At 45.2% G+C, this 13,047-nt stretch overlaps 1 protein-coding gene across 1 annotated transcript in view; it reads left to right on the forward strand.

Moving 5' to 3' along the window:
• Nucleotides 1-11,340, forward strand: part of MTHFD1L (methylenetetrahydrofolate dehydrogenase (NADP+ dependent) 1 like) — a 181,649-nt gene extending 170,309 nt beyond the window's left edge. The window contains exons 27-28 of the mRNA XM_086318320.1: nt 3,830-3,950; nt 10,973-11,340. Coding sequence (XP_086174446.1) covers nt 3,830-3,919 — 90 coding nt within the window. The 3' untranslated portion in view covers nt 3,920-3,950; nt 10,973-11,340. The remainder of the gene's footprint in view (nt 1-3,829; nt 3,951-10,972) is intronic.
• Nucleotides 11,341-13,047: the final 1,707 nt, after the last annotated feature.

The raw sequence follows: 13,047 nt of genomic DNA on the forward strand, positions 1-13,047 counted from the left end.
CGAATAAACTGGATTCTGGATTCTTGAAAGTGACTATTGCATCATTGGAAAGAAACATGGGAGTCTTCTGAGAACTCATTTTTCCTCCCATTTGAGTAAAATAAGTTGAAAATAGAGGAAAGACATTTTATACTTCCTGGCATGTAATATCTTGGCTACTTTGAAAAGCTCCCAGTTTTGTGACAGCATCAGAATGACCTAAAGACACACACGCTGATTCAGTGCAGCCGGCGGTTCAGCTCCAGGAAGCGCACAAATCACACTGTCTTTGTCAGCCTTGGTCTGGCACCAGCTAAACGTGAATGGCGGAGAGTTGAATTTTCACATCTGTAAAAATAGCGTGTGAACAAGCAGGCAGGGCAATTGTGTTGTCCACAATAGAAGATTCCGTTGTCGCTTTGGCCCCAGATGCACTGCCTTCGGGGCTCTTCCTGGGCTTTCTCACCTCGTGTGGATTCAGATCTGATCTGCCTCATTCTGAATTCTGCCCTGGAGTGAATAGCGCTGCAGCCTTAGAGGCAGCAGCCAGCAAGTCTGGGTCGGGGTCCTCACCCGGATCCCCTCAACCTAGAGAGTGAATTAAATTAGAGGTGGAGCAGATTCACTGTGGCTGACTGTGACTGCTCATTTCTTCTTCTTTTTTTTAATGTTTTCAACTTTCTAATTTATAAAATTGGAGTATAACCAATTAACAGTGTTCCAGTAGTTTCAAGGGAACAGCAAAGGGACTCGGCCATACATATACATTTATCCACGTGTGCGTGCATGTTCAGTCACTCAGTCATGTCCGACTCTTTGCAACCCCATGGACTGCTATAGCCCACCAGGCTCTTCTGTCCATGGGATTCTCCAGGCAAGAATACTGGAGCAGGTTGCCATTTCTTTCTCCAAGGGATCTTCCCGAGCCAGGGATTGAACCCGCATCTCCTAAGACTCCTGCATCGGCAAATGGATTCTTTACCACTGAGCCACCTGGGAAACCCATATATGTATCCATTTTCCCCCAAACTCACCTCCCATCCAGGCTGCCACATAGCATTGAGCGGAGTTCCGTGTGCTATACAGCAGGTCCTTGTTGGTTATCCATTTTAAATATAGCAATGTGTACATGTCCATCCCAAACTGTAAAACGCTGATTCCTTTTTCCAAATCCATATCCCCCACACAGATCATAAGGACAGCTTTAAATATTCATGTCAGAATGCGATTAGGTAGGAAAACTGCTGTAGAGTAACTGGTATGACTTTGTAGCCCAGGCAACTGAAAAAAACATGGACTGTTCTCACCAGTGTCCTTTGTTTTATGTCTCAGTGCTAAAACATTAAGCGTGGGTTTCTTTCTGGGTTCTCCTAGGAGAAGCCACTGTAGTAACCAGAGAAAAATGTTACCCCTTTGCTAGGAACAGAAACCTCAGGAGGATAAGTAGCCATCCGGATACCAGAAGCTTTAACGTGCGGGAAGTCCCCACCTACAAGCAGGTTGTGTGCCAGAAATTGTTTGTAGTTCACTGCTTGAAACCCAGAGCACATCTTCCTGGACACAGGCTATCAGTGGTGGCTCAGAAGCCTCTTTAGCCCATAATAAACTGAAGAGTAGTCCTGTGCAGTCCTGAGCTGGCCACTATATCGCGGTGTTTTACATCTGGCCGTGTAGACCCCTGTCATTCAGACTCACACAGTCCCAGAGGTTATGAGACCACAGGTGCGCAGGTTTCCTCCCTGACCTGCAGCTCATGCCAGGAAGAACTAACAGCCTTTTATCAAGGCTGAAAGGGCTTTCCTCACTGCTGCTCCTCAGCCCCTTCCCTTCGAGCTCCCTGTCCCAGGGCTAGAGGGAACGGTGGGAGAGACATCCTAGGCCACACTGACTAAGCCAGGGCTACTCCGATGGTCACATGCACACGAATCTCCTGGAGATGAGCCGAAATGTCAGGTTCTGATTCAGCTGGCCGAGGGTGGGCCCTGAGAGACTGAATTTCCCACAAGGTCCTGGGTGATAGTGATGCTACTGGTCTACAGTCCCCCCAAGTTTGAGTAACAAGAACCTGTCAGCATCGTAGGAGGGAAGAGTGGGTGGCGGATAGGGAATCCTGCCACTGCAGAAAGGACCTTAAGAGTGAGAGACCTGAGATCTGAGACAGAGGCTTTATCTGGGTTCCTTTTGTGTTGAGAACTTTTGGCCAGGTGGGGAAGAAGTGGGTAATGCTAAAGTCGATAGGGAGCACTCTCCAGGAGCCTCACTCTCTGGCTCCTGGATGCGTGTTTAGTGTGTGAGAATCACCAGAGGGAACTGGGCGGCTTCCTCTGCTCACCAAGGGTCTCTGGTGCAGGTGGACAAGGAGTGCACGTTGCAAAACCGATCTGGACACAGTGCAGCAAAGCGGTGAGGAGCACGGGCCTGGCTTTAATTCTGTCTCCACCACTGATATGTCCTTGAGCACATCCTTTGTGCCTAAGTATCCTGAATTCAGGCTTCCCAGGTGGTACTAGTGGTAAAAAATCTGCCTGCCACTGCAGGAGACATAAGAGACGTGGGTTTGATCCCTGGATCAGGAAGATCCCCAGGAGGAGGAAACAGCAACCTACTCCAGTATTCTTGCCTGGAGAATCCCATGGACACAGCCGCTTAGCAGGTTACGGTCCATGGGGTCACAAAGAGTCAGACACAACTAAACAACTTAGCATGCACACATCCTCTGTCTTCATCAGTAAAGTGAGGTTAAAATTAGTGCCTACTTCTAACGGTAATGGGGAACTTAAGTTATCCACATAAGACTATGAAGTGCCCATACGGTGGTGGTAGTGGTGTTTAAATGAGTAATTTGAGATTACAGGCATGGAATTCAATTTCTCATTTTACTGTTTATTACTTGTGTGGTGGTGGGTTAGTCGCTAAGTCATGTCCACCTCTTGCGACCCCATGGACTAGCCCGCCAGGCTCCTCTGTCCATGGAATTTTCCAGGCAGGAATACTGGAGTGGGTTGCCATTTCCTTCTCCAGGGGATCTTCCTGAACCAGGGATCAAACCTGGGTCTCCTGCATGGCCGGCAGATTCTTTATCAACTGAGCTGCCAGGGAAGCCCCTATTACCTTTGCAGCCTTGGGCAAATGACTTCACACCTCTGACCTTCCATCATGTTCCTTGTAACATGGAAATTATAAAAGTACCTACTTCATAGGGTTTGGGGAATGATGGAAAAAAGTAAAGGGAATTTACTTTTACACTGGAAATTCCCCTTTGGTCCAGTGGTTAGGACTCCACACATGTACTGCAGCAGGCACAGATTCTCTCCCTGGTTGGGCAGCTAAGTGCAGCCAAAAAGAAAAAAAAAAAGTAATAAGAAAAAAGTAAAGTGTTTGTACAAAGCCTGGCACATAGTAAGTTCTCAGTAAACAACAGTTCTAGCTGGTAAAGTAGACCAGCTGGAGAACAGGAGTTTTCAAACCATGCTCCAAGAGCACTTTTACCAAAATGTGTCTTAGGGGTAGTCAGCAGCCCGTCATTGGACCCATCCACACCCACTGTCCCCTTCAGCCAGAGGGGCTCATCTTTGTTGGGCTTCATCATCAAGATTTGACTTAGAAAAAAAGGTTCACAGGTCACTATTTGGGAGTTATGGTGTCTTGTGGGACCATGGGGGGATTTCCTTTCCTTGAACAAAGATTGAAATAGCAGATGGTGGATATAAAATGATACGTGTATATATAACCCAAAGTTACATGGGGCTGAACTGAATTATAGAGTTAATTTATGTCGTTGGATGGACATTGTCCGGAGTGATCACACTGCAACATGGCTAATGATGTAATCTCTTGTTCTCTCCCCTAGATGAGCACCATGCCAGGACTGCCGACTCGGCCCTGCTTCTATGACATAGATCTTGATACAGAAACAGAGCAGGTTAAAGGCTTGTTCTGAGTGAGCGAGATTTTCACAGGACCCGATTCAGGTAGGCTCTTGGGCTTTTTCCTTTTCTTTTCTTTATTTGTTTGTTGTTGTTTTTTTTTTCCCTAGTTCAGATCTCTTTTTGTTTTATTTTTCTTATATTTCGTACACAAATGGTCTGATATGTAATTTCCTCACTTGGTTAATGTGAACCCCTTCCTAGCTACAGTCATGACCGGGGTCACTCCTGGGTATGGATATGTTTTTAGATGGGCAGCTCCTTGGTTTGCCTGGATTCAATTCCAATGAAAGTCAATCACGCCATCTCCAAGTACAGATTTAAGATGTCTCTTGCCCTGACAAAGGAGTCCTGTAAACTCATTACTCTTTTTCTAGAATTAGAACTAATATCTTCTGTCATCAACTCCACCAACTGTACCTTATACCACACATCTCTTAGTCCAGAGTTAGAAACATGTGATCAAGGACTCCGGTGTGTTTCTTTCCTGGGGTTGCCATAACAGTGTCACAACTGGGCGACTCAAACAACAGATGTTTATGCTCCCACAATTCTGGAGATGAGAAGTCCAAAGTCAAGGTGTCATCCAAAGGCCGTGCATTCAAATTCTGGCAGAACCCTTGCTGGCCTCTTCCTAGCTTCTGGTGGTAGCCATCCATCCTTGTCATCCCTCTGTGTCCTCCTTGTCTTTTCCCTAAAAGACACCAGGCACATTGAATGGCAACCCACCCTAACTTGATGTTATCTGCTAAGACCCTATTTCCAGTTAAAGTCACTGTCATAGGTACTAGGTCAGGACCTCAGTGTACTTTTGCAGGATACAGTGTAACTCATGGCACTGTCACACAGCAGGTGGTTGGGCTCTTATAACACTGGAAAGATTCAGAGATGGGACAGATCTTCTAGCTCCAAGGGTCCTGTGAGTCACAGGAAAGGACAGGGCAGCAGAAATGAGAGCCCTTGATGACTCACCAGCCACACACTGTGGAGGGTTGGGCTTGCCTTGGAGCTGGCTGAGGCAGCCCAGGGCAGGAGGGAGTGCGGGGCTTTGGTTTCATTCACGTCTGCCCCTCTGTCCTACAATCATACCTGCTGACTTCTGCCCTGGCTTCCCACCGTGAAGAACACCCTCCTGATTCTCCTCCCTGGAAAACTCTCCATCAGAAGTTGAGAGACCTGGAGCTGCTCTTCCCCACCCATGTATCAAACACATCCTCAGCGTATTCTCAAGATGCTTTCCTTCCCCGCAAACACCCCATTCCTTCTCCCACTCCCTCCAGTTCCTGGTCCTTAGCCCAGTACCCTTCCCTCTTGCCAGCATATTCTGAGCCTTCCGGATGAGCTTGTTTGACCTGAAGACCCTTCTTTCCAGCTGTCCCTGAGTTATGCCCTAAGCCGGTCACACAGGACTCAACTTCTGTTTGTTTCACCTGTTGTATAGTCTCTTAGTCGAGTCCGACTCTTTTGGGATCCCATGGACTGTAGCCCGCCAGGCTGCTCTGTCCATGGGATTCTCTGAGCAAGAATACTGGAGTGGGAAGCCATTCCCTTCTCCACGGGATCTTCCTGACCCAAGGACTGAACCTGTGTCTCCTGCTTAGCAGTGGATTCTTTACCACTGGGCCACATGAGAAGCCTCGTTGTTTCACTGCCAGTAGTCAACACGGGGAATTTGTTTTTGTTTTTTGTTAAGTCTCTGCTACTGTTACACTGAAGACTTAGGCTAGGATGAGCAAGGTAAAAGACAAATTAATACGAAGTTTGGGATTTGGGTTGTGTGTGTGGCGTTCGGGGTTGTCCATGTGTGTTTTTTGCTGAGGAGTGAGAGCTGTATTTAGTTTTAACCACAACCGCCCTTCATATCCTTGTCATTACTGATGAAGAAAACTGCAGAAAATGACTAAGGGAGGCTGATTTAACAGAGAAGCCCATAAACTTGAGCTTTGATAACGACAGTTCTTTTGGTCTTTTGATACAATGGTGCATGTGTATGTGTGTGAAGGCCTGGGGTTTCCCAGCCAGGCCTTGGGGAAAATCACAGTATCATTTCTCTCAAACTTTGTGTTGACCCTGTCCAGACTAATCTCTCCTGTCATGTCAACCCATCAAACCATATTTCTGCCACTTAATTGTTTTTCCCCAGAACAAGAATGTGCAGTCCTTTTCTCTCTCTGGGACAGTTCTTTTTCAGTCTCTTGGTCCATTTTTATTTGTTCTCCAAATAGGTCATGTAAACCTAATTATTCCTTAATCATTGCAGTTAAGACTCAGGTAGTGCCAGACAGCACGTGCTCAGCTTCCCTTGCACCTGCACTGAAGCCCTGGTGTCCTTGTTCCCTTGACAGGTGTCCCTGTGGACTTAAGTAAGGACTGAGCAGAGGTTTGGGGTCAGGACACTGGCCTGTGGGGATTCCCTCCAGTGGGCCAGGCATTGTGTTAAGTACCCCTTGCAGGCAGGTGTTGTCCCAAGAACTTAGATCCTTCCTGTGGTCACTGAGGGGGGAAGCCGAGGAATGACCCTGATTCACCAGAAGGCAGGGGAATCGTATTGCCTTTCCACTCTCAGCCCTACCTCTTGCTCCACAGCTGTATCAGGAATTGCTTCACGATCCCAGGTCACGAGTCACGCTGGCCCCAACACCATGCGATGGGTAGTAGTGTTAGGTCAGAGTTACGGAAACTCTGGCTCAGAAACATCAGCCACTTGCTCAGGTCGCACAGCTGCTGCTGCTGCTGCTGCTAAGTCACTTCAGTCGTGTCCGACTCTGTGCGACCCCATAGACGGCAGCCCCCCACACTCTGCCGTCCCTGGGATTCTCCAGGCAAGAACACTAGAGTGGGTTGCCATTTCCTTCTCCGATTCATGAAGTGAAAAGTCAAAGTGAAGTCGCTCAGTCGTGTCTGACTTTTAGTGACCCATAGACTGCAGCCTACCAGGCTCCTCCGTCCATGGGGTTTTCTAGGCAAGAGACCGGAGTGGGGTGCCATTGCCTTCTCCCATCGCTCTTCTTACTCTTAGCAAACTGTGTTGCAGACGTGACATGTCCCATATGGAAGAAGCTTCTCCTTTCTTCCCTTCCACTTCCTCTCCTTCTCTGTTCATCTCACCTTCCAGGAAAAGGTCAGACTTCCTACAATCGAGAGGTATCAAGAAACCACCACAATTTGAGTTCTTGATTCTTCTTTCCAAACTTTCCCTGTCATGCTTTTGCCATTGTCAGAATAAGGGCGTGATTCATTCTTTTGGATGTTACCAAATGGAACTAATTAAAATAAGTTGTTTGTCCCAGTGAAACTGATCCTGTGACATTACTGGTCAGTCTTTTGTTAGAAGATGACTGACTTTGAGGGTTTCACTCCCCCCCCCTCCTTTGGATTTCTTGTTTGGAATCTTTATCATATTTCTGAGTCTTGGCAGGATTCAAATGAATTCAAGAAAGCAGATTTCCTAAAGGATTCAGACACTCCCTTACCTCATTCTGATGTGCAAAGTTATGATTAGTATGGAATCAAATTGACTCTGGGCCTGCCATTATTGTTTTTCTTGAATTGCACATGCAGAAAGGAGTATAATATTAATACCAGTTCATTTTCTTCCCCAAACTCTCTTTGGAGCAGAAAGTTTCAGTGATGTTTAATAATCATAAATTAATCTTGATTGGCTGCTGCCTGCAAGCCTTCTGTGGACAGAGTCTCTTATCCCCAGACTGTAAGCCATAGAGTTTCGGGGTTTCTTAGGGTTGCTCCTGAACTCTATGATTTTAATCCTGAAACTGTCTTTTCAAGAAGCAACTCAAAAATTGTTCCTCATCATTGTGTTTCAAGAAAAAGGTCTTCAGTTCCTCACGTGAAGCCATCCTTGGAGTAGAGTGAGCCCCTGTTTTTCACTCCCAGGCAAGAGCCAAAATAGGCTGGAAGCCCAAGCTACTTAAATAAAAGATTGTGATAATGAAATCTAAGATGACATCTGTAACATCTCTGAAAGATGGTGATAATTAACTCTCCCCTGTCTAACTGAAAGGGAATGTTTTGAAGCTTGACAGCTGTGAGATTCTTAATTAATTCGCTTTTAAAGGAAACTTTTCCAGGGGAGCAGGGGGTCTAATAATCTTTTTTTTTTTTTTTAAATAAGGCATGGAAAATAGTATATTTCTGAAAACTCTGGAAACATGATTTCTCTAATAACTTTAAATCTATATGTGGCTAATATATAAGAAATTCCTGGTCAATGAAAAAAGAAAAGTTTCAGTTATGACATTAGTTATAATTGACTACCAGATTTAAAAAGGTTAGAACTTGTAAAGTAGAGGAAAAGTTTTAACTAAATGCTATGAACCTGAAATCCTCTCCATTTCACTGAAGCCATTTTTTAATCAGACATTCAGACGGTTAATAAGCACCCAGTGACTGTTAGACACCCTAACTAATAAGAGATGCAGAGTTGCTGCTGCTGCTGCTAAGTCGCTTCAATCATGTCTGACTCTGTTGCGACCCCAGAGACAGCAGCCCACCAGGCTCCTCCATCCCTGGGATTCTCCAGGCAAGAACACTGGAATGGGTTGCCATTTCCTTCTCCAATGCATGAAAGTGAAAAGTCAAAGTGAAGTCGCTCAGTCCTGTCCGACTCCTAGCGACCCCATGGACTGTAGCCCACCAGGCTCCTCCATCCATGGGATTTTCCTGGCAAGAGTACTGGAGTGGGGTGCCACTGATGCAGAGTTAATTCTCCTCAATTCAAAAGCAAATCTCAAACAAATCATGATGCAAAAGATTCTAAATTAGTCACCTTTCAGCTTTTAAAAATTGTCAAAATACGTCAGCATCAACTTTACAAATACTATTGAGGCTGAATTTTCATTTTTATTTTAAAGTCGCATTGGTAGCATATTTAACTTTAACCTCTATTATTCAACAATGGGAACCAATAAAAGATGGTTTTCAGCAAAGAAAAGCCAAGAGCCAAGTGTTATTACCAGTAATTGATATAAGGGTGTGTGTTGTGTGTGCTTAGCACTTGGTCATTTCTGACTCTTTGCAACCCCATGGACTGTAGCCCTCCAGGCTCCTCTGTCCATGGGGATTCTCCAGGCAAGAATACTGGAGTGGATTGCCATTCCCTCCTCCAGGGGATCTTCCCAAACTCAGGGATCGAACCCAGGTCTCCCACATTGCAGGTGGATTCTTTACCGTCTGAAATTTTCTTAGCTAAATAAAGAAGAGAGAACAACTCCTTTCCTCTATGAAATGTGTGTGTGCGCGCGTCCGCATGCGTCTTTTATCCCCAAGACTGCTGTAGCAGATACTTGGTGGTTTAAAATACCAGAAACATATCCTTTTGTGGTTCTAGAGGCTAAAAGTCTGAAATCAGTATTAGTAGGCTGAAATCTGGAGCTTCCTGGTTGACACAAGTCATAACCCGCCTGCCAATGCAAGAGATGTAAGAGACGATGATTCCATCCCTGGGTCAGGAAGTTCCCCTGGAGAAAGAAATGGCAACCCACGCCAGCATTCTTGTCTAGGAAATTCCATGGACGGAGGAGCCTGGCGGGCTACAGTCCATAGGGTTGCACAGAGTCAGACACGACTGAAGCGACTTAGCACACACTCACAGGCCTAAATCAAGGTGCCAACAAGGCCACACTCCATCCAGCAGAGGCGCTGGGAAAGAATCCCTTTCTTGCCTCCTGCATATTCCTGCCCCTGCCAGCAGTCTGTGTCTTGTGGCCATGTCACTCCAAGTTCTATTTTCCAAAGGATGTCTTGTTAAATAAACTTCTAGAATTGTTTTTTCCCCACTGAATAAACACCAGACAACTGATTCATTCGCACCTTCACTCTTGCATTTCTGGGTTTTTTTTAATGCATAATCAGACTTTCTATACCCACCCTTTGAGTTTTCTGAAAATATGGAACCACAGAGTCTAAGCCCCTTTAAATACTAAGTCATTGTGTAGAGGTCACGTGGTTAATCCAAGGGTCTTCCTCCAAGCCCACCCTCATCCCCGCCACCCCCACAGCACAGTATCCCTCTTCCCTCCCCAGGAGTCACTGTGCCTCCCGTCTGGGGTCGCCAGAGCCGTCGATGTGAGGCTGGCATGGCCCTGAGTGGAGAGGCAAGGTTTGCACCAGGGAAACTTCCCTTCCTAACATCAAAAATATTTTTGTTTTGATAATGTTTATTATGCTTGCGTTCCTCCTGTTTTCTGTTTACTTCCCTGACTTGAATCAGGCGTTAGGGGAGTATTTGGAGTTCCTCGTCCCCTGCCTTCATCACGGTCTTCTGTTCTGAAGCTAGTCAAGCATCCTTTCTGGCTCCAGACCCTGCACTCAGCCGTGGGAGGCCGGCTCGCTGTATTCCAGCCGAGTTTGAACTCTTGGCCCAGTAGATAAATTCCTCCATGTATAAATTCAGATCAAAGGCCAAGTGCTTATATTTACATTTCTCCTGGTGAACACTTTTTTTTTTTTAAACTTAGGTGTTTTGTTTGTTCTTTTTAAAATGTGGTTTGATCACTTCTTTTCCTGAAAGACTGCAGGATTTACAGTGGCAGAGAGTCTTAGCATCCTTTGTGAGAAAACAGCAAAGCTTTAACAGTAGTAAGAAATTCCAGATCCACTCACTTCCATTCTTGTCCTAGAGGAATTTTTCAGACTGTGCTGTCTGAGCCTATGATAAAAGCGAAACTGAAATCCAAGGCAACAGGCTTCCTAATCTAAAATCCTGGGATGTTCCCATTCAACAAGATCCTAGAAACTTGTAGATCCCAAATTTAGAAGTCAGAGGATTTCAGCCATGGCCCCCAAGCAAAATCTCTTTGGAAATTCAGAACTGCAACCTGCCATGTTCATGCTGGCTTGATCCTAAGTGATGCAGAATCGGATTCTCCACTGCTCCTAAGTAAAAAGACTCCAAGTGATCCCAGCCTTGTCTTATGAATAGAATCACTTATCTGCTCTCAAATTTTCTTGGATTCTTCAGCTTTAGAGCTATAACATATGAACAGTTTGACACCAGAGGAAAAGGCCATTCTTAAACCACTGAAATTTTTTTTTTTTCTGTCTTTCAGGCTCCACAAATGCAAACTATTCCTTGCCTTTTTGCTGCAGTTGGAGAAGAAAGTGAATTTGAAATATGCTGTTACGCAATGCTGGGGAAATGGTGAAATAGGCCAAAGATTTATTCTTCGTTCAAGACAGATTCTGTTTGCAACAGAGTCTAGCATTCAGGAAAAGGACCTCCCCCAAGTCTTGAAAGAAGCTAATTTATTTTCTATTTCTGTAGAGTTCACATGATTTCCCACTGCTTACACTTTAGAACATTTATTTTATGGGGGCTGAAGGATTAAAAGAGTGTGAATGAACAGGTAACATTTTCCATGATGGAGTTTTCTATTTGGTCTTTGAACTGAAAATAAACATGTATGTAGAAAACCAACCAGCATGTTTTCAGCGCCGGATAAAACTCCCTGCTCTCTAGAGGTAGCTATTCATGGTGGGGTTGTTACCTGACACCGATTTCCTGGAAAATTGTCAATGCAACCAGAGCTTTATAAACATACCAAGGGGAAAATAACAGACAGAGAAATATCAGGTCAGTTATGAAATCTTCTGACCGCTGGCAGGTCAGATAGCCTTTGGAACAAAGTGCATTTTATATCCAGAATGACTTTGAGTGTCGGTGAAGTTTGCATCACTTACCTAAAAACTAATGGGTTTATGCTAGTTTCTTCCACCGTTGAGTGAATCTCAATGGCTGTTAAGCTCCCAAAGGCCTATAGGGCAAGCAAAGTGATTCTTTAAGGTTGGGTTGGCAAATGTTTTTCCATTTGTCCCATCCTTAAATTGGGCTAAAGAATGTTCTATGGCCTGTTTCTCCCCTCCCGGGAGTTCCTGACCCTTTCCTGTTTCCATTTTTTTTCCTACAATAATATAAAATTATATAAAAGTTAAGACAAAACCAAGGATTCAGGAATAAACAAGCAGTGATTGTCCTCTAAGCAGTATAAGTAAAATAGTAACCATAAATATCTTAAATGTCCCCCCGGCACATCCTGCAAAAGTCTTTGTGCCATCAGATCCTGTACGTTCTTGCACTGTACCCTCAGTGACCCTGCTTGTTAGCTGCTCTGCTCATGGTGTATCTTGATGTGCAGTTTGATTTGTTCCAAAACACTGTTGAATAACTAAAAAGCCTCCCCATGCAAAGACTGCCCCAAGAATAATTTTGCTTCATGTTTCTAAAGTGTCACAGTCCCATTGTCATTCTCCCCACCCACCTCTCTGTCCCCGTTGTTTATCTGAGTGCTTCTCCAGATAGCCAGTGAACTGCTATCTCCAGTATATAAACCTATTTCAAGATGATGGGGGTTCACAGTCAGCTCGTTCTCTGTATGAACGTGCCCAGTGAACAGCCTTTCTTTCAAAGTGAAGCCTTTCTTTCTTTTTCTTTTTTTTGAGGTTTATTTATTTATTTTTGGTTATGCTGAGTCTTCAATGCTGCTCACGGGCTTTCTGTGGTGGTGGCAAGCGGGGGCTGCTCTTCGAGGCTGCTCTCCATGGCGGTGCTCGGGCTTCTCGTTGTCGTGGCTTCTCCTGTTGCAGAGCTGAGGCTCTAGGGCGCGCAGGCCTCAGTAGCTGTGGTGCACGGGCTTAGCTGCTCCACATCAGGTGGGATCTTCCCCGACCAGGGATCGAACTCACGTCCCCTGCAATTGGCACGTGGCTTCTCAACCGCTTGGCCTACCAGGGAAGCCCCTTTTGAAGTGATTTTTAAGCAGTTCCCTTCTGCTGCTTCTTTTCCTCTGCCATTTAAAGTTGCTTTTTCTGTTTTTGAAAATGTTTTTGAAAAAAAATAATCTTGCAAACCTATATTCCAAGGACTTTAGTCCCGAGACTTCTTTCCTTACCTGCTTTCACTAGGCAAGTCACCAATTCATTAAAAAATAAAAAGGAGGGGGACAAAAGCATCCTGAGCACAGATATGGGAGAGCTTCACTCCCACTAAAGGATGTGTACTCCAGGTGTTGCTGGGAACACTGCAGTTCTCCCCTCATATGGGCTTGTTTTAACTCCTCAAGATGTCATAACTCATGTCCCGATGGATTGTTTTCTTTCGTGCACTAACCCTACTAGGATACACTCC

This window comes from Bos grunniens, chromosome 9, assembly GCF_055505025.1.
Source record: "Bos grunniens cultivar Pamir isolate PY7600 chromosome 9, Bosgru_T2T1.0, whole genome shotgun sequence".
Lineage (NCBI taxonomy): Eukaryota > Metazoa > Chordata > Mammalia > Artiodactyla > Bovidae > Bos > Bos grunniens.